The following is a 22,574-nucleotide window of genomic DNA, read 5'->3' as shown; positions in this document are numbered from 1 at the left end:
GAAACCAGTTTGAGATCATTTGAGCTTTCTGACATGGTCCATTTTTTACTGCTGGAAGTAGCCATCAAAACATGGACTTGGTTGGCAACAATCCTCAGGTGGTATGTGTTATCTAATATATCCCATACCATATATCCAATTGTTTCTCCATTTTGATGCTCGGTTTGAACTTCAGCAAGTGTGTTTACCACGTCTAGAAGCCAAAATGGATTGAGTTTATGCTATGTGACTGGCTGATTAGCAATTTGATTAGCAAATGATGTATTTATTAAAGACAAGTTTAAAATAGTAATTTTAAATGTATGATATTTCACCTTTTTGACTGTTGTGAAGGCATGCCTCTTCCGATAAGAATCACATGTTGCATGCTTGTTTTTTGTCATAATATGTATAATAGTACTTAATGGCAAGTCAGTTGGATTAATTATTAAGGAGTAGCGACCTTCACCGTACTCGTTTCACGCTAATATAATAAAGGACCCTGTTATGGTCACAAAACAAAAAAAACTCAACATGATTTTGATGATTATTGACCTAGAGAGTCCAGAGAAATGTACTGTGGTGGAAATTTTGAAATTGCTTGAAAATCCTTGAACAAGTTTGCAAAAGTAGTTTTTTTACATCATCACCAATAACTCACAAACCATTTGATAGACATCAATGGTTCAAGAGGCAAAGTTGTTATGAATGAGGAGATCTATCGTTTGATATCAATAGTTTGTTTATTAGTCAAATGTCACGTGACACACCGTTGTCTAGGCCACCAAAAGACATGTACATTTAGCCATTTTTAATATTATAGCGCCACCTAGTGTCCAAACGCCACGTTATTTTGTATGTGACCTCGGAGTGATGGTCTACATATATTTCCCGAGGCATATGATGATATGTTTAGCTGTTCTGGATTTAAGGCCATTTAAATGTGATAGGCTCCACCCATTCTTTTATTTTGGCGCCCCTAAGCAACCGTGAAAGGAAATTTCTACTTTTTTTCAATAAGTATTTACAAACACTTCCCACAGAAGTCATCTGCATTGTTGTGGTTCCGATCGGTCGAAAATCCAACGACTAGTTTGCGAAGGTAGGTTTTTGACCTCATCAGCGATTATTCACAAACTGTTCGATTGACAGAAGTTGTTCCAGAGGCAAAGTTGCTCAGAATGAAGAGTACTATCATATGATACCAATAGTTTCTGTATATGTCAAATGTCACGTGATACACAATTGTTAAAGCACTCCTAAAGCGTTATTTCGCCCCCCGGTGGCCGAATGAGTTCACATTTCTTACAGACCTTAAAGACCATGAGACGAATAAGCCCAGCGAGCGTCGTTTTGTTCGGCCTCCGTTAACCCGGTCTAATAAGTGCTCAAACTTCATTGGCCAATGGCGGCCATGTTTTTTAGGATACGCCAATGTCCTTTTAGATATTCATGTAGAATGAGACAAAGACACACCATACCAAATAATAAGTCAATCGGGCAAACTGTTGCGTAGTTATAGCCATTTTCTAGCTCATTCAAATTATAGCGCCACCTAGTGGCCAAACGCCGCATTTTTTTTTATTGTGACCCCGGATTGAGGGTGTACACATTAGTTAAAAGCCCCATGAAGATATCTCAAACAGTTAAGGAGTTATGGCCATTTTAGTTCAATATGTTACTTCCGTTTTGGACATTTTTGCGCCCTCTAGCGATGGGGGATGAAAATTTCAACTTTTTTTTAATAATTATTCATATTCACACTCCACAGAACTCATCAGCGTTGGTTTGGTTCCAATAGGGCAAAAATCCAGGGACTAGTTCATTTTTAATTTTTTTCATAAAATGCTAATTAGCGAAAAAATTTGCATACCGGAAATGAAATCAGAGATATACGTTTTTTAAGTTTTGAGCCAGTGATTACACTGATATAAGACACATGGGTGTGCGAAAAACGGTTTAGGAGTAAGAAGCGTTAACGCGTTCGGCATCGCTGTAGCGCCACCTATGGGCCGATTTGGCTGGTTCCGTGTATCTGAGTAGCGACAAGGACTACAACCATCTGACCAAGTCTCAGCCCTGTCGGCCTTACGGTTTGGGCTGCAGTATCAGTTCTAGGGAAGAAGTATAATAATAATAATAAAACCAACAAATACAATAGGTTTCTAGCCCTTCGGGCTCGAACCCTAATAATGATGATAATAGACATATCATATAACTAAATTGCTAAAAATTAAACAAAAATTAATTTGAAAAATCGAGTAAGTGTACATACTTTTTTTATAATTCCCCAAATATTTCCAAAATAGTGTAGATACAGTAAGTGTATTTACAAAATATATCCAATATCCCATAGAACATTTTTTTTAACTAAAATGTACATTAACAAAAAATAATTTAAAATATTTATGAATTATTTATTTAATATATAATAAAAATAAAAAATTTAATCAATTAAGTGTAGAAACATTAAGTCTATTTAAAAATCTGCCCAAATATTTCCAAAATCTCGGACAAAATGTACATGAAACTCCCCTCCCAAAAAAACTAATTTAAAACATAAAAAAATATTATCATTAGTAATAATAAAATAAACAATCTAATGAGTGTAGATACACTAAGTTTATTTAAAAAAATGCCCAAATATTTCCAAATTCTCATAGACATGCAATTAAAGAAGTTCCTGGAAGATCTGAATATCCTAAGCAATGTTTCTTCAACAACCAAGAATACCGTAAGAATCACAATAACAGAATTTTAATGTAACAGCGAAACATTAAAACGAATCCAATTTCAATAACAATTAACCAAATATTGTCTGTTTTTGCGCAGGAATACAAGTTTTAATTTCCTTTCAAACATCATAAAAAAGCAATAATTTTGGTTCTGCTTGTGACACATAAATGAGACGATTTATCTATAAATAAACATAATAACCGATATATAGCTAATCTGCACTTCAGACACGTTTGAGCAATGATTCTGACTGCAGGCATTCCATTAGCTATATTTGCACCATCCTCCTCCTTCGCACAGATAGCCGGATATTCCCTCACTGTAAAAACCTTCTTTGTCTTCCAGGTTTTGCACCCAGATCTGGAAGTAGCAGATAATGCCTTCCCTCCCCCTCGTTTTGCTCCATCCAACCTCAAACTGCTGGTAAGACCACCCACACCTGCTTCCTCACTGCGCTTTTGCAATCGTCGCCTCGCATAAAAGTTCCAGAACGAGAGGCACGGCAGACTAAAATATGTATTCAATCGAGGAGTTTTGACTCCCCTCACGTACACGGTTTATTTTGATGCGAGCGAAAATGTTTGTCATGACTCATGCCACCCTCAGATGTTCATCTGGCATTGCTTACATGTCTCTCCTTTTGTTTTGCTTGTCCTTCCTCTCCAGGATAAAGAGTTGAGGGCCGTCTTCCTGCGCCTGTTCGCACAACTCTTCCAGGGCTACAGGTCCTGCCTGCAGCTCATTCGCATCCATTCCGAACCTGTGATTCACTTTCACAAGGTGAGAGAGATGATGATCGTTGATGTCTCACCTCCCACGTTCATTCATTGACCTTTTATTTCTTGTAGATGGCGAGACGTGGCACATTTATGAAACATTCACGGTTGACTGGTTCAAATTCTGAATCATTTATCTCACCTTAACCTAAGACATTAACATGCTTGAGTTCAAGAACCGGATAACGAAAGAACCATCCCTACACAATCAGTGAGCTTTGCATCTTTTGTGCACGCTCTGAAGAGCTTTGTTGAAAACGCAAGCGCCCGTGTCGACTGTATCGCCACATGTTTGTTTAAAACCCTTCCTTCAGAGCGTCCTTGTAATGAACCGTGTAAAAAAAGTATCAAGCTTACATTTGCAAGTGTTATTTCACCTTGTTTTTGTTTGTGTCGGTCGTCGTCTCCGTGGTAACGTCTCGCTGCATCCCTCTTAAGCACCCCACATGGCTCAGATTATCCAGCAAGAATGCTTCACTTCTCCAGAGTTAACAGAGCATCTGCTGCCAAACGCTTCTTATTTACCAGCATGCTCATGACTTTATAAAACAGACGATCTGTTTACAATAAACACATGCCCACCTCAATCCAAGTGTCTGGTAATGCAGATAACAGCCATCTCACTTTGTTTCTTCTGGAAGTTGTTTCATTTGAGTTAAATGCGGCTCGTAGGCGTGAAGCGGACTAATCTGACAGGATGGATTTTAATCGCTAACCCTCTTTTTTCTTAAAGGCTGCTTTCCTGGGCCAGCGGGGCCTCATTGAAAATGACTTCCTGACCAAAGTGTTGGATGGAATGGCCTTTGCAGGCTTCGTGTCTGAACGGGGACCTCCTTACAGAGCCTGTGATCTGTTTGATGAGGTGCAGTGTTTCTATATAGTTTCTATATGTTACTATACGTTACTATAGTTCATAAACCAATTGGGCTGTTGAAATTTGTAGAAAAATGTACGCTAAACATTCTGGTACGGAGCCCAAATGTAAGCAAAATACATATTCTGAATTTTACTGTACCTTAACGGGATAGTTCACACAATAAATGAAAATAATTTTCTCATTTACTCACTCTCTTGTCATTTCAAACCTGTTTGACTTTCTTTCTTCCACAGAACACAAAATAAGATATTTTGAAGAATGTCGGCACCCGTTCACTTCTATTGTATGGACGAAAGTAAACCAATGCAAGTGAATGGGTGCCAGTTAACAACATTCTTCAAAACATCTTTTTTTGGTTCTTCGGAAGAAAGAAATTGAAATGACAAGAGGGTGAGTAAATGATGACAGAAATTTCATTTTTGGGCGAACTATCACTTTAAGCACACATTTTTTAATTGTTTAGAATTCTACCCGAAGCAAACAATTGGTTGCTTGATTTTATAATCAAACTGAATTGTCATTTGTTGCTTGAAATGCGTACATCAGAGCAAATAATTACACTTTTACTAGGTAACTAAGTCTTATTCCACAAGGATGAAAATTTACTCAGTTTAGCTGAGTGAAATTCCATCTATTGTTTTGGGTTATGTTAAATCAATCACAGAAGGAACGATTCGTTTGGTTTTGCATGAAACTGCTGTGTTTGTGTTCTTCAGCTGGTGGCAGTAGATGTGGAGCGCTTTAAGGATGAAGAGGGGAACCTGGCGAAGTTTCAGAAGCGCATGAGGGAGTTATCTGAGCAGCTTTATAAAAACGTGAGCCAATCGCATCTCACCTTCATTTCCTCTGTGTAATATTTTGTTCCAGATGCTCTTATTCTCATGTTCCCCCACATCTTTATAAGTAAAAAGACCCTTTCGCTGTCATTAAACCTGATAACTGTTTCTGTTAGCGCTTCTGTTAACCGTGCAGAGACTTTTAAACAAACAAATGAAAGAAATTTGGTTAGTAAAAAAATTAAATGGCAACATTAAAATATCATTGTAGTCTGGATCACTTTACACGTTAAATGGAAACCGAAACTGTTGCTGGTGACGTCCCTCGAAGTTGCTTTGGATAAAAGTGTCTGCTAAATGGATAAACGTAAATATAAAAATAGCTCAGATGATTGACATATAAAAAATAAAACAAATGTTTTGCCTAGGAAAATTTGTATTTTTATAGGCTTTATAGAGTTTTGTGTGATTGTGTTTTGTCCTCTGTAGGAGAACCCAAACCCCCACATGGCATTTCAGAAAGTGCCTCGACCAACCGAGGGCTCACACCTGCGGGTACACGTGGTGCCCTTCCCTCTGCTGGAGGAGGAGAGGGTTGAGAAGTTGATGCAGGAGGGCCATGCCAAACAGCACACTGTGCCAAACAGCACCCGTCCAGAAAGGAAGTGCGTGGTTCCCGCCGGACCCCCTGTTGGTGAGTGCAGACTAGCAGAAAAAATATAATTCATTAACGGTCGGTACATTAATTTTATGTTTTTGTTCTTTCGTTTTTTTTGTTGTCCATAGTTAAAGGATTTTTTATTTTGTCCCTGTAACACATGGCCTGTTTTATATTTTTTCCGATAGCGTCTATCATGGGCAAAGCCAGCTCGGTTTTTAACAGCGCCCGAAGACTGGAGGTGGTGCGGTCATGTATCGGCTTCCTCTTCGACAACAAGACTCTGGAGACAGAAAAGGTGATGCAGAATTTCTGTGATGATGATAAGAGGGACTTCACCAATATTTGCATGCACATCTGTTAGAATGCAGATGAACTTACACCAGCCACTTTGTTTTTAGCGTGATAAGCAAAGCTCTCCGGCTGTAGACGTAGGTGGTAAAGGGGTGAACAAACATTCACACATATACTCTCTATTTCCCTGCCCTTATCACAAACACAAACATTATTCTAACATTATCCACGGCCTGTGTTCGTCTTGGGCATCTTGAATTTTTTTAAGCTAAATAACTCAAACGCAAATTTCCTGTGGCAAATGGAAGTTCGTTCACTGATGTTTTTTAACTTCTCGGAACGTTGTTTGTGATCTGTCTGCTGTGGTTGTGTTGGAATGTCAGTCGGCTACCTGCACACATTAACTTTAGTTATAAGTTTCGCTCCTGCGTCCCTTTACGGCTGTAAAGTGTTGCGCTGGACGGCTGAACAGCTTCCGTGCGCCAGTAAATGCATTACCTCCATCAACCTGAGCGGAGGCTGTCGTCTCCGTCTAGACTCAAAATCTCATCAATAACAATCCCTCTGGAATTTTAACTGTGGGGCAAAGGTCAACTAGCTGGATTTGGCTAGAAACCTTACGCCTCTTGCATGCATGTATGCATCACTTTGCTGTCTGCTGAATGGTGGGCGCTTCCGTTTTAGCAATGCATTAACGCCGCTGTTTCTACAGACGCTCCCTGCGGCTCTCCGGGCCTTGAAAGGCAAAGCAGCGCGTCAGTGTCTGACCGAAGAGCTCAGTCTCCATGTGCAGCAGAACCGAGCCATTCTGGATCATCAACAATTCGATCATATCATTCGCATGATGAACTGTGCTCTTCAGGTGGGTTTTGCCAAATCTTTCAAAAATGTTACCAGAATTTATCTCCGCTGCAGTCCGGAAGAAAATGCAGTTAGTCAGGTAATAAAATTTGCCAGCAGGAGTTGGGTAGTTGACAGACTAATATGCAAATTTGTCCTATGGTGTGACAGCAAAAATTTAGAAAAACGAACAATGAAGATAAATCTATCTTATGCTATTTTATATGCTAAAAATAAATATTAAAGGGGTCATATGGTGAGAATATTATCTAAAAGCAAATGCTCACACAGACCTGCCTGAAACACCTCGTGTAACCACACCACCACAAATCTACATCAGTTCGTAGTATGATTTGACTAAGACCGCCCAAATGTATACGCAAGTAAGATGGGCGTACCTGTCAGTACAATTGCTTTGGAACTTGATGTTCCAAATATGGTGTTACATTTCCGTCACACGCTTGCAGTATTCGACCAATCACTACGCACTGGGTAACTGGCCAATCATAGCACACCTCGCTTTTCAGAGCGATGAGCTTTGTAAAAAATCTGCACGTTTCAGAGAGGAGGGGCAAAAAGATTTTACTTTCGGAGTGTACTGTTTCCTGTAAATAAAGCTTGAAAATATTGAGATAAATGTCATCATAATGCAATAACTATTGATAGAAATGTGTCTTTCTGTTGCATCGTCTCCACTTGCTGCATGAAAAACAGACAGCTGGAGTCCATTTTACACATGAAACCTTATCATTAATATTACAATAGTAGTTAAAGCTACAATCCGTAACTTTTTTTGGTTGAAAATAAACACAAATCAGTCAAAATCAATGTTTTAAGCTGTTTCCTTTCCTTACCTTATCCAAATTCTAATTCCATCTAATGATTTGTATATAAAGTGTGTATTTGCAAAGTGATTAATATAAATCAAACTGCAGTTTGGTTGTTTGGAATAAGTAATAATAACAGGTAGCTAACAATAAAACATGATAACACCATACAAAATATGTTATCTGTTTTTGCAAAGAAACTCTTCATATAATGATGAATAACGATTTTTAATTTGAACTGAAAGTTATGGTTTTAAGGTTAATGTAATTTTGATGACAACCCACTTAAAGACAAGTATCTAAAGTATTCTCTGTTTTTTTTTTTCAAACAGATTATTATATATAAACAGAGATTATAATAAAGAGGCACATGATATGCATTGCAACTTTAAAATATCAACTTTGTCAAAATTATCTGTAAAATTTCAATTTGATTAGTATTTTTGTTAGTATGTTTTAAAGGCTAATTCTATAGTGTTAAATATACCATATAATGTTTTGAATGGTTTAAAAATGTGAGCATCTGAAGCACAGTCAAGTGTTAAAGTGCAGGTTAGTGGGAGAAGAATACTAGCAATAAAGGTCAAGTAAAAATCTTTTAAACCTCGTAATAAACCACAAATTCCATTTAGGGAGAAGCAGCAGCTCTTTGTTCACCATTTAAAATATTGCCGCTAGACCCCCTGAAAGCATCCGTGACGTCAAGTAGGACATTAATAAAATCCAATGCCTGTCGTTTTTCCAGAAAGGGAACAGAGCATATGAGTACACATCATTCTGTGTAAAACAAACACGTCCGACAAGGTAAATCAAAGCTGTGCTTTTAGTCTCGGCGTACTGCTTGAATTCTAAAAGATTATATATTTTTTCCAGATTTCAAAGCCAGTTTAACACATTCACAGAGTCGGCGTGATTCATTGCACGTGACTGATTTATTGCACTTAAGAAAATAACGCCGTTGACTCCGATTATGATTTATTTTCATCATTTCGAACTGTTATATATGTGGGGCTGTTTAGTGTCTTCTACTTCCTGTAAACGGGCCATTTGATGTGTTCTGAAGTCTTTTGGGCTTTGCGTAACCCTGTCTCTTATATGTCATAGCACACCGTGACTTATTTTCTGTTGGTTCATCACGTTCCTGTATAAACTATCAAATTGCCATTCATCACAAAGCAAAGCAACATCCCACTGGTAGTTCCTCATGTTTGACAGCTTCACGTCCGTATGGTCGGGGAGATTTTAATGATCCTGCACAGTTTAAACAGCTAGCATCTTTTATGGAGTCACTGGACATTCCCAGCATACTTTTGGCAAATCGTGCAAACCAGATAGTGCGCCAACTTCTGCGCTGATGCAAAGCTTTAAATCGTGAAACCACAGTTTTGTTTCTTTTATTAATGCAATTTTACGATTTATATACAAAATATGAACTTTCAATGCAAGTTTGATCCCAATCGTAATTCTTTCGTGAGTTGTTCTTTGCTGACAGAAAGAATTCATATGCGCTGTGCGTTTACAAGGACCGGCACTTCAAAGATGAAACGTGCGTGTTATCATACATCAGAGTCTGTTTATCGAGAGAAGAGGCAGAATTGGTTCAATGCGTTGGACCCAAGCGAGAGCGATTTCATGCGACTTCAAGAAACCACTCAAGGACAAACTTTGTTTTGAATCAAAGGAAATAACCTGAGATGAAACAGGGACGAATTTGAAACGTTATAAATGGGTAACAGCTCTGCAAGTGCTTTGTGATGTCATCAGGCACTCTCTGGTCTTTTAAGCATCAGCTTTGTCTGGATTCCTAAAATATTGGCGACGGTGTCTGGTGTCTTAAATTTGTCCACATAGTGAGCTCCGATCTGGGTTTGTAGAGTTTCTGGTAACCAGGTCCAACAAGTTGATATCAGTCCGCTAAGACACAAAGTTACGTTTACAAATTTCCAGGCTGATATAAGGAGAGTTATTGCTGGGGTTGACATTGTTTGAAACGTTTATGGGAACAAAACAAGAATTTTGTTTGAGACATGCCATAAACAAATGAATGGTCAATTTACATGATCGCTTAGATGGCATGTTCCTGTCTAGTAGGTGTTTCTTTGCTGCAATAAGCTGCTGTGTTTTTTGAAGGAGGCGAAGAGCATGCTGGATAGCATAACGTTTTGCGATCAGTAACATCAAGTGGATTGAAAAGTTTTATCTGAGCACTTGAAATTCTTATTGTTTATGAACACCATGTGCACTGTGCACTGTTTTAAAGAACAACTCATTGCAGACGAAATAATGAGAATTTTTAGACTAAATATCTGCTAATCCGACTGAGATCTGGGTAATCATCGCAAGAATGTTTTAATAATCTCCATATTTTCTGCATAGTTTATCATGATTTGGAGTCTTGTGTTGCGCTGAGGTCAATGGATATGTCACAGATGAGCTACGAGACAGAAACAGACGATTACCCACTAACTGCTTTCATATTTCGCTGTGGGTGAAATCATGGCAAACAGCAAAGACGCTGGTGATAGCTGCAAACATTTAGTCCGCAAACATATATTCCGACTTGAATCAACACGTTCATTTGTTTAATGGTAGTCTAAATATATTGAAATAGTTACTAGACTGTATTTGTTGTTGTTTTCCCAACTGTTTGTTATAGCGTGTACGCAGTTTTAATTGTTGTGTAAACACGAGTGTGACCTCAGGCATTGGACTCATCTGTTTGAGGTCGGCAGGTTTGCAATTTGTGTGACAGATGTTGCAGTCACAAATTGACCCGTAGCATCACATCCCTCCTTCGCAATATTCGGAGCCTTTTTTGCAAACTTCTTGGAAAACTTTGACTTGTTAGCGTACACATTTGTTTTGCATTTTTCAGGGTGTTAGCATTCAAAAATGCCTGTTAACAAAGTTTTCTTTTAAAATGATGGCAGAGTTAATAGACTGTCTTGAAATGTACTTATCTCCCCAGTCAATAAAAGTTAAGCCTTATTGTTTTTAAAACAAGCTCATAACAGGCCTTTTAATGAGTCTCATAGGCATATTTACAGCAACTTTTTTGTTCTGCAGCGCGATCCATCCAGCTGTGGCTGATTCTGGAGCCGAATGTTGTGCAAGCCCAGCAGAGGTCTGGCATGCTGTGATATGGAGATGCACTATGGCATCCCAGTCATTTCCTGTGCGGCGGGGTTTTGGGTTCTGCTCTATCGCCTTTGCAAATAATTACCCTGCCTGTAACTCACACATTTGATGTATGCTGTACCGGGGGTGATTGGCAGGGAATCTGAGCTTTGCGCATTGATTCTGTAGGCTGAGGAAGTAAGAAGGTGTCTCAGTAATCAGTGATCGATAGTTCCCCAACAAAACATCCTGTCGTGTTGTTCCAAGCAGAGTTGTGTTTTCAGTTTTACTCTAGTTATACATTTATAATCATATATTATATTAATAAATGTTTTATATGAATATATTAAATTTACTTTTTTTTGCTATTTTATATTTTAAAGTTTATATCAATTTTATTTACATTTTTAGCAATTTTGTTATGTGTTTCTTCACCAATTTTGTTGGGTGTTTTTACATTAAGTATGAATATCATTTATTTATTTAAATATAATTTATTTTATATTCTTTATTTATTAATAATTTACTAAATTTCATAATTTTTAATAATGCAACATACTATGCAGCTTGGTTATGTTGAAAATCGAAAGATTACATAACCAACATACATACTTCACATTTTTTCTGATCGTTGATCATCTTCCACACGACAGCACAGGCATGGAACATGTGCGTACCAGTCAGTGCCATCTACATTGACCCAAAACTTTGACTATACATAACTTCTTGAATTAGTACAATTATTCAGACTATTACACATTTGCAGTATTTCAATCATTTCATACCTCTGAAGCCCTGGTTTGAAAAAATATGTGGATGAAAACCATTTTCCTATTTGTGTGAACCATTTCTTGAATATAAACTTTTTTGATTGACAGATATTCATCTGTATGTCATGCTAGGTTCTCTCCGACGACCATGTTTATCGGACTATATTGAGTGTGTGTTGGAAAGCGCCTGCTGATTTTAATTATTTTCCACATTTGTCTGTAGTTATTTTGTCACCACTGAATTGAGCACTAAAAGAGTCCAACTGTGCTGAATTCTTCTCCTCAAATGAAGAACATTCAGTGGGGGATATTTGACACGGCGGCCTCAGGATAGATGATCTTACGTAATGTTCTGTAAAAGCCTCTTAAGTAAAAGTGCTGGGAAGTTTTGTAGTGCATCATTCCCAGGTTGAGCAAGTACAGCCTCCCCTGGACTCCCTCCCATGAAGATAGGTCACACCAGTGGACAACAGGTTTTTGGCTGTTGAGAATTGTTTTTAACACTAAACAAAAGTTTAGGCATGTCAGAGCATATTTTAATTATATCTATACATATATATATAGATATAAATGCAACTAGGTTACTGCTGTGGTATACAGTAGATGGTTGCCAGGGAGTTGCTATGTGGATCCTCTGGTGTTCTGGATGGTTGCTCGGTTGGTGTTAAGGTGTTCTGGATGGTGATTGGATTATCCTTGTCGTGGTCAATAAATGACTGTTTGGCGTTTGTTCAAATCCAAGCATGAGAAATGTTACTCTTGACACCCCAATTTCCGTTTATGCACACAGTCTAAATTTTGTCACAAGCTGTTTTTAAACCTTCCCTAGAAAGTTTCCAAAACAACGCTTTTGTCCTACAGGAAGTTGACATATAGCTTCATTCTGCGAGCGCTTTGCGGTGGAAAACATGTGAGTCAGACAGGACGCAGATGAGTCACATCTTATGACTGCGGAGCTCATAGCAGATCTATAAGGAAGGACGTGTCACATTCCACACTATTCAGATGGCCCACACTCGTACGGGAGCACGTACTGTATGTCTTGTGGTGACACACAGACACATGACATCCTCCTTCATTCCATAATGTGTGAGTAAAGTTACATACGTGATGGCCAGCAGCATAGAGCGGTCATCAGATTGACCTGTCATCTTGACTTCTTGATGACACAATACTTCACGCTACTGCTGATATACAGTAGTGACCACGAGTGATGTTCAACTTTGGAGGATTTACGTCTTTCGGCCTTTATACAAATATATTAGTATAGATAAACAGCCGTGGACGAAATTTAAAGGCCTTCTCAAATTTTCATTGTATCAGCATTTCTAGATGTATTGTGGTCATTTCAATCCAGTGTCTGTTGAAGTTCAACAACATTAAATCTCAGGAGTGACTTAAAGTCATCCAACAGCAATGTGAAAGACTGACAGCATATTTGGATTTGGGCTGTAATTTAAATGTATGCATTTGGCAGATGCTCTTACATTCCATTACACTATACTTTTGTTTCTAAATATGTGCAATTCCTGAGATCGAACCGATGACTTTGGCGCTGCTAACGCCATGCACTAGCCACTCAGCTACAGGAAAAAAATTATCCAATATCCTAAGGAAATTATTTAACCGATTACCCAGTATGCTACCCAATATGCTAAACAAGACCCTTGCAACCACATAGAAACATCCATGACGACATACAAATGCCCATGACAATAAAGTATGCACGGCTAAGCACCCCTTCTTTATAGTGAAGGTATATTTTTTCTTTGAAATATCAGAGAGTAAAAACATCTTCCCCTATGGAATTACTCAATTACTTTTTTGTGAGTACATTTTCATCGATTAAATTGTCTACAGAAGCTCAGAAGGAAATTTCCACCTCCCTATGGCAACTGAAACAGTTGGTACATTCCAAACCTGTATGTTCCTCCACAGCCAGCAGGGAAACTTGAAAGAAGCGAGAAATGCTTTACGCTGCAGCCCCCATGTGGGGTCAGGCATGCACGGGTTGTGCAGAACCTGATGTTTTACATTTGCGCTTTCATTAATGAAAGGATTGGGATCGGAGGTGATGGGTGGCTTATGTATCTAAGTGCTTTCCTTCTCTTCTGATAATGACTAATTGTTTCTTGCATCTTTGTAAATCTGCCTTTCGTAACGGTGGAATTTTTCTTTATACAAAGTATTTGATCGCATTTGTGTAACATTGGAACGTCTTTTACAACAAATCGTGAATCTGGGGCTTTTTTATTAGGCTATAAAACTGATAGCTATTCTTTCGATAAAAAGTATAGTCATCTGGCTTTGACTATTTCCAAGAATTTCAAACAAAACACAATATGCCTCTGCTCAAAACATTAAGACATTAAGATGCATGCAACAATTTTTATTTTATCATTTTGTCCGGTTTAAACGAGACACAATCATGTCAGCAAGGAATCTCAAATAAGAAATTGCTTTTAAATATAAAATTGGAAAAGCATGACAGTTATGTCATGGCACGATTATATAACGTATTAGAAGCATATGCACGAAATGTTACGGTTGGTTTCATTCCAAAACCACTGACCACGGTAATAATCTAATAAACAACTGTGACACAGACCGACCCACATTTAAATGGGAATGTTTTCTGGGTTTAAAGGGACAGTTCACCCAAAAACATAAATTCTATCATTTACTCATCCTCGAGTCGTTCCAAATCTGTTTACATTTCTTTGTTCTGATTAACAGAGAGAAAGATATTTGGAAGAATGCTTGTAACCAAAGAGATCTTGACCACCATTGACTACCATAGTAGGAAAAAAATACAAAGGTAGTCAAAAGCGCCCCAGAACTGTTTGCTTTCCTACATTCTTCAAAATATCTTCTTTTGTGTTCAACGCAACGAGAAATGTATACAGATTAGGAACAACTCGAGGGCGAGTAAATAAAGACATAACTTTCATTTTTAGGTGAACTTTTCCTTTAACCTGAAAATACCATCATCAATACGCTACAAAAATCACTATGTTGGGCTACTGATGTATTGTCAAAACCTGTTCAATAAAGTTTGAAAACAGCAAGTGATGTCATGTTTCGTGCACACTCTGCTAAAGTTGTTTTGGATCGGTGATATCATCTAACAACTCTGTGTGTGTCTGTGTTTGCTCACAGGATTGTTCAAGCTCAGAGGAATACAGCGTTGCTGCTGCATTACTGCCCCTGACGACAGCTTTTTACCGGGTAAGTGAGAGCGGAGGTCAGACTGACATCTCTGGTTACTGCAGTATAATCACAACACATCAACACTGGCATTTGTGTTTGTTACGTGTCTTGGGTGCACTTGTATTTAAGGAGATCCACCTGTTGCCTTCAGGTATGATTGTTTGAAGCCTCGTGCACACTTCCCCAACAAAAAAGCAACAAAGATGTTTTATCTAAGCGTTGGTTGATTGTCGGGTGTTTGCAAGTGCATGTATGCAGTATGAATTACCATCATTCCTTGGCATAATCTGACTTGGCGAAGCCCTATTCCCTGTCAATCGTGATTCATCATATTTTTGTTATTAACTTTCTTTTCAACCCTCTAAAAAATGTGGCGTCCTTTCAACCCATAACTGGGAAAATATGGACGCCAACCATTGGGTTGTTGAAAGGGGAAGAACGGGCTTTTCTTTTACACCCCAAGGGCTGCTGGGAATTGTGGCTTTCAGCACAGATTCAATGCATACCCACATTAACGATGTCATGGAGACAGACACAACTGTTTTTGTTTTTTGTAATTGTTGCGCACCGGCTTCTTGATCCGTCCGGTGATTCATTCTGTTCATAGGGGACGTGTGATATAACGATTGAATATCACATTGGGGATCCTCATGTCTTTTTGGCGTGACTAGATCACCTGTTCGAGCTCAGTCTTAAACCGTACGTGAATTTGGACTACTTTTCATCGCAACCCACATGCACAGTTATGAGATTGTTTGCAACATTTAGCAGTGAAATTAAATTCATGCAATTGCAATTTAGTTTCAAACGTGCCTTTGAAACAATTAGTAAATGCGATTTTTACATAATGGTTGCTAGAGCGTTTCTTGTTAGTTACTTAAGACTAAGTTAAAAGAGTCACCATCTCAAATTTGTTAATTCCTGTTTTGTTCAGTCCTGTTTTACATTCCAGGTATCATTCATGTCATTATCACAAACAGATGTTGCTGCATAGTGTCATTTGTTTATCTCTTGACCCAAAATTCACAACAAGAATGCATCCTCATTTAATTTAAAACATGAACATGACTTTGTTCTTTGTTAACCAAATTAAGATATTTTGAGAAATGTCTCTGTGCTTTTGTGTCCATACAATGGAAGTCAATGGGGGCCACTGTTAATTGGATTTCAGTGTTCTTTAAACTCTTAAAGTCTTCTGTTTTCTGCTGGAAAAAAATGTCATGAGGGTAAATAAATGATGAATTTCCATTTTGGAGTGAACTTTCCCTTTTAGGTCAAGGTTTTGTCCAGATCCCCAAGTATAAACATTAGTTTTTTATGCTTGCACATGCAGCCTCCACTTATTGGTTTTATTATAGGCATATATATTCAGGAATGTTTTATGATTTCTGTTCATCCTGTCCATCATCGAGCTGCACCTGCCACTCAAACAGCTCCCTTGAACAAGTGATGTGTTTCTGTCTTTCTCTTTCTGATTCCTCAAGTGCTTCATTGAGACATCTGAAAGCTATTGCTCCAACTTTTGAATTTCCTGTTTTTCAGTTTTCCTGTTTTAGATTTCCAATTTTTATGTAAGAGCACAAAAGCCTCAAACGGATAGAGCTGACCGGCATATTTCAACTCAACATCAAGGCTCAACCCTCAGCGATACCAATAAACTCCATTAAAACCTTGTTAGCTTTGTAGGCATAGTGGAGCTGCACCACAGGCATTCAGCCTGCTCACGTAAGGCAAATTATTTAGTTCAGCTCTACTGATAATTATTAGATATCATCTAAAATTAATTCTAACCCTTCAAACACCGTGCTACCGGTCTGTCTGGCATTCAGAGCTGCCCTTATGTGGTCCCTATGTCTTGCTACAATTCAATCCTTTCGCCCATTTTCTTGAGTGAGCATGTGATTTAAAGGGATAGTTCACCCAAAAATGAAAATTTGATCATCATTTACTCACCTTATCATTTCAAAACCGGATGGCTTTCTTTCTTCTACAGAACAAAAAAAAACTAATTTGAAGAATGTTGTTATCCGGCACCCATTAAGTTGCATTGGTTTTGGGTCTATACGATAGAAGGTACTGGTGCTGTTCGGTTACCAACATTCTTTAAAATATCCTCTGTTGTGTTCTGCGGAAGAAAGAAAGTCTTTAAGGTTCGAAATTACAAGAGGGTGAGTAAATGATGAAAGAATTTACTTTTATAATTTCAACTATCACTTTAATAGCTTGCTTCTCGAGACCACATTTGCACCTGAAAAGCAGAATATCGTGAATGTCCTCTTTGTCTTTAACTCACTGATCTCGAGATTTTAAACAAAGGATAATATGTAACCCTGAATAACTATTGTCTCATTTTGAGAACATTTTAATGTGGTGTGCAAACACCACAAAGTCACCTCAGATTTGTAGGACGAAAAACAACATGCAGACTGGTTTTGGAAATCAATCCTGGTACAGTATTACAGACCTTGTGAGAAATCACGCGCACAACATGAATATGCAGGCAGGTCAAAGGGTCTCTCCAATGGAATCGGTATGCTTCTCATTAGCCGACCAGTGCCGATTCAGTTTTATTTGTATACACACAGGTCTTTTGAGAAACGCTCGGCCTCCAGCCTGCTCATTGATCTTAGTCACACTTTGTAGAAAACCAGGTCATCTATTATACAGACCTTTCAATCAAAAACCGTGTGGAACCTTAAAGATGAAACTGTTTACACGTGTTTGTTTGCTTGTGTGTGTTATTTTAGGATGTGTTGGGTATGGAAGAAATTAGGTCAGATACTCACATCCTGCATTTTGTTTAGACACTTGGATTGTTTAGACTTTGGTCATTTGTGAAGTTATTTTTTCTTAAGAAGACGTATCCAATCAAAATCAGTCAGAACGTATATGTTTGAAGCCCCAATCACATTAATCACGATAACTTTATTGGCGGTGACGGTGTCTACACCAATGGATGATAACATTGTCTATTCACTGCACTTTGACATTAAGACACCACAGATTAACAAAACATTTTTAAGAAGAATTCTCTAAATTAAGAAGAAAGTTAGGAATGTCATGTTTCCCAGAAACAAACTTCTTAAGACAGATCTTATAAATGTTCTCGAGATTGATCCAAATTCTCGAAACAAAAGCTGTCGTAAATATCATCTTAAAATGAATACAGCCTCACGCTTGTCTTCAATCTCACAAGATAAGATGTATTTGGTTGTTTCACATGTGACGTGTATTGTTATTTTGATGTTGACTTGCCTTTAAGAATAATTTATGATGTAATAATAAGGGAGCTACTTTAGCTTTCATTATTAAACCCTTTTTTTACTTTATTCTGGGAGATAGTGACTCGAAACGAAGAGTGACACAAATATTACGGCCTAATAATACACAGGGTATGTACCGCTTTCTTACATGTGATCCCAAAATGTAAATGCTCTTTAACACATTCAATGTGTCAAAGCCTATCATTTTATTCCTACTACAAAAATGAAGATGTTCTTCATGTGACTTCTTATAAGTTAAGATTTAAGAACAGTTTGGCGAATCCGGCCCTAGTTCTGATCTTTATTAAATGTATTAGCATTATCTACACATTTTTCATGCATTTCATGAACTTCAAATCTAGTGTGTAATGATTGTTTCCATAATGTGATTGCACCTTACAAACCCCTAGAAACATCTCTTACTGTGTGTGTGAGAATATACCTTGGGCACCTTTGTCATCTTTCCCTGAGGTCTATGATGTTCTGTAGTCAAGGTTTGCATGAGAACATACTCACATGCTCCCAGAGACCGAGTGTGAAGGTCTACGGTGTGTTTCGAAGAATGTTCAAGATTGTTAGAAGTCATAGGGAAGTTTTGTCTTCTGTGATGTATGTGAAGGCTGTGAATCATTTCAGTTCAGTTTTGAACGTTGGCTTTGTTTTGCTGAGCAGCAGTGCTGTAGTTTGCTTTGCTTGTATTATGTCCTCTACATGTGTGTAGTCTCCAGTTGTCAGTCACTTGTGGTTTCATATTACTGACGTCCTTCTTCATTTTTCGTAATTTTTATTTTTGCCATGAATCATTATTATTAGTCACACTTTATGTTTGCCCCTGGGCTTTGCAAATATCTTACCAGCAAAATGTAATAAAAAGTCCTTGTCAACTTTGAAAACACAGTATTAAATTATTTAAAAAGTACAGTGTTTTTTGAAAAATGGCAAATTTGGACATAAAGGTTTTGGAAGGAGAGCAACAGTATTTCACTATTTGAACACATTTGGGATAACGTTGCTTTTGAAGCTAACATGTTACATTGTTTTATTCCTAATGAAAATATCAATTGTATTTCATCTTTCTTTGTAATGGAAAATAAGACGTTGGTTATCTTTGCCCATATGAAAGAATAATCACAGATGAGATCTCTTTAACATCTCAATTATATTCTCCTAGATATCAATGGATAAAAAGTAATAAATTCCTGCAGATTTCTCATGAGAAAATAAATCTCCATCTCCTCCATTATAGTTTCAGACGAGATCTCAACGGTATCACAAACCGAGCTCAGATTTGCCAAGTTTGCCATCAAAGTCAATGTTATTAAAGATTTCACTAAGCACTCTATTTTAACTTTAATTTTCCAGAAATCCAGATTTATTGATTTGATTGTTACTATATTTGTTTCTTCTTAGCAATGTGGAAGGGGTACTCTACACAAAAATGAAAACACTGTCATAATTTACTGACCCTCTAGTTGTTCCAATTGACCAATTGACATTTCTAGTCATTGACTACCATAGAAGGAAACATTAATGTATCTTTTTTTATTCTGTTGAACACGAAATTTAGGAAAGCAAATAGTTCTAGGGCTCCTTCACTTTCATTTTAATTTGTCCTACCATGGTAGTCAATAAAGTCCCAGAAATTTCCGTTTCTAACATTTTTCCAAAAATTCTTTATAAATATAAATGTATACAGGTTAAGAACAACTTGGGGAAGGAGTAATTCATGACAGAAGTTTCATTTTTAGGTGGAGTATCCTTTTAGGAAAATCAGTTGAGACTAAATTGGTGCTTTAATGAAACAAATGTGAACTCAAATTCAAATTTCCTGAGCTTTGAAAGAGAATCTCTATGTTTCTCTATGTGTCACTGATTTATGTGTGTACTGTATGTGTTTGTGAGTGCGTGTGTGACTTTTATTTATCAAATTGGCAATTTTGTACAAAAGGTCTGTTATGATAATATCTGCCACATTGATAAATGAATGTCATTAGTTTTGAAGCTTTAAAACAAGCAGAAATGTCTTGTTCTCCACATCTAAACATAGAATGTGCAAAACAGCATATGTTTGCATTCTTTCTGGATCTGGACACTTTGCTTTTGTATTAATTATATGTCAATTCAAGAGCTAACATGGCCCCTCTATGCCTCAATCTGGCCATAGTTTGACCTTCCCCTGTTTACTTTGCATTGTGGGACACGATTACAGCATTTCCTGCATACCAACGGGCCAGACGAGTCTGTTTGTTCCACCATTTAACATTTTGCCCCAATGTTCTATGTTCCCTTATTTGTTTGACATGAATCATAATTGTAAATGCACTGTTCTACTCAAGATGTCTTTTAGATCACGTAGAGACAATCCATTTATATCAGTCACTAACATCACTGCAAGCCACGGTCAGGGTGTCAACGGATTGATTCCGTCTATTTCGGACTATTCTGAATCCACCCTTGGCTCTGCGCATGGAATGTCTTTTAGAATTAAGAAAGCAGGGATTCGTTCCAAAGTGTTGGTAAATCATTGCATTAGCATGCACCGGTCACGGATCAAAGTGGGTTACATCTGTCTTTTGTCCTCTGATGCACTTGCTTTTTGTCCCTGTTTGAAAATCTGTCTTCGAATTGTTGCTGGTTTTTGACAGGTTCTAGCTGGTCCAATCCGTTCAACGTAGACTCAGTCGGCTGCCGTACCAGATAAGACCCTTCAACAGGTTGTAGACAATCTTGAATAAGCTGGTCGACGACCTGGATACTTAGTCAATCTTCTCTCTACATCTCCTGTGAAGAGTCTGAACAAATTCTTTGAAAGCAATCTCTGCTTATCTATTCCCTCTCGTTCTCTTTCTCCTACATCTATCTTCAAGGCTGTACAGTTGGAAGAGGTCAGCGTGACCCCCGCACATCTGTTGGAGATGCAGTGAATGTGCTTAAATCCACCCCCCCATCTGTTGCCAGTCCAATGGCATATCACACACATGTTGAAGACCAAAAATACCGTCCTGGCAGTGCGTTCCCATTCCACATATTACAATAACAATTGCACTCCCGCTGCAATTCTTTGAACTATTACAGTCGGGACTCTCTTTAAAATATAGAGCTATCAGTTTGTTTTTTCTCAATCTATAATGTAAAAAAGAACATTTAGAATCTCTAAAAAAATTGATGAAATAATAATAATTATATAAATAATAATGATTTGGTCTGTTTATTTAAAAATAAAAAATATACATTGATCCTGAGTGCGAGAGAGAGAGAGCAAGAGGGAGAGAAAAGGGTTTTTGTTGTGGGAGTAGTTCAGTAATATTTAGAATCTCCAAAAGAAATTGTTAAAAGAATAATTTTTGGTCTTGTTATGTTAAGAAATAAAAAAAATTGAGCGAGCGAGCGAGAGAGAGAGAGAGACAGGCCTTTTGTTGCCGGAGTTGTTCACCTGAAAATAACCATTACAGTATATAATTTCATAATCATAATGATATCTCTCATTTGTATTAGTTTCAAGATGTGTGTATGAGCTTTTTTGAGCTTCACCAGTCTACATACCAAATATTTCATTTTAATATTAAATTATTTCTATTAAAAATAATTCAAGAAATACAGTTACACATCTGGAATGTCATCGCAAATTAGGAGAGTATTTTTCATACTTTAAAACCTTAACATGTGCAAAGTTATCTCTTACAGAACTGTTTTGTATGCACTGCATTTGTCTCTGGAGCACAACTTGACACTGTCTGTGTTATGGGTCTCCTGGTGTTGAAACACGTATTAAACATTCCAAGCTGTGCAGAGAAAGATAAACTGTCTAAACAAACGTTCACATTAATGTCTGCGCTGGTGATTTCTCAGTGACAGAAAGCCACTTATAGAGAGAAATGAATTTGTGTCAAACTGTAATGGGCTCTGGTGTTGAATAGTGATTCGCACACAACCCAACAGCTAACTTTTACCTTCGACTAAAGGGAGAGAGACTGTCCGCAAATCGCAAACTATCCAGTCTACTGTAAATTGTAGGCCTATAAAAGGTTGCAAATAGTTCAAGGTTGCAAGATGTCCAGATGGTGAACTTCCAATGAGTCTTGAGATGTGTGCTTGTGTATATGGTTATATACATGTAAATATTGCCACTTTGCCAAATTTTGACAGTTTTGGTTGTTTAAAAATCAAAAAAAGAGTAAGTTCAGACAAACACATTTAGCCAAGTCATTCAAAATGGTTCTTGGTTGTGCCTTTCTTTTTCCACGTCTCCACTCTCTTTTTGTCTCGTACCGTCTGTCTTTTCACTTGTGATTGTGGTTTGGTTAGTTGAAGAAAAGCTAAGTGGGTAAGGCAACCCGTCATGTTGTATTTTCTGGACTTTTAAGAGAAAGAAATTAGAAGGCAATCTGATCTCAGTTGTAAGCCTTGAAGAGACTCGAGACATGCGGAGGGTGAGAAATATCGCCCACCAA

General features: G+C 37.7%; 1 protein-coding gene across 4 annotated transcripts in view; it reads left to right on the top strand.

Moving 5' to 3' along the window:
• Positions 1-22,574, top strand: part of sbf2 (SET binding factor 2) — a 110,548-nt gene that overhangs the window by 55,784 nt on the left and 32,190 nt on the right. For all 4 annotated transcript variants that reach the window (XM_056745715.1, XM_056745733.1, XM_056745724.1 and 1 more), the window contains exons 10-17: positions 3,061-3,138; positions 3,382-3,495; positions 4,225-4,353; positions 5,085-5,183; positions 5,634-5,838; positions 5,991-6,100; positions 6,809-6,958; positions 14,810-14,878. In XM_056745715.1, the coding sequence (XP_056601693.1) occupies positions 3,061-3,138; positions 3,382-3,495; positions 4,225-4,353; positions 5,085-5,183; positions 5,634-5,838; positions 5,991-6,100; positions 6,809-6,958; positions 14,810-14,878 (954 nt within the window). The remainder of the gene's footprint in view (positions 1-3,060; positions 3,139-3,381; positions 3,496-4,224; positions 4,354-5,084; positions 5,184-5,633; positions 5,839-5,990; positions 6,101-6,808; positions 6,959-14,809; positions 14,879-22,574) is intronic.

The sequence above is a fragment of the Triplophysa dalaica genome, chromosome 1 (genome assembly GCF_015846415.1).
Source record: "Triplophysa dalaica isolate WHDGS20190420 chromosome 1, ASM1584641v1, whole genome shotgun sequence".
Classification (NCBI taxonomy): domain Eukaryota; kingdom Metazoa; phylum Chordata; class Actinopteri; order Cypriniformes; family Nemacheilidae; genus Triplophysa; species Triplophysa dalaica.
This window is presented reverse-complemented; position numbering and strand designations above follow the sequence as displayed.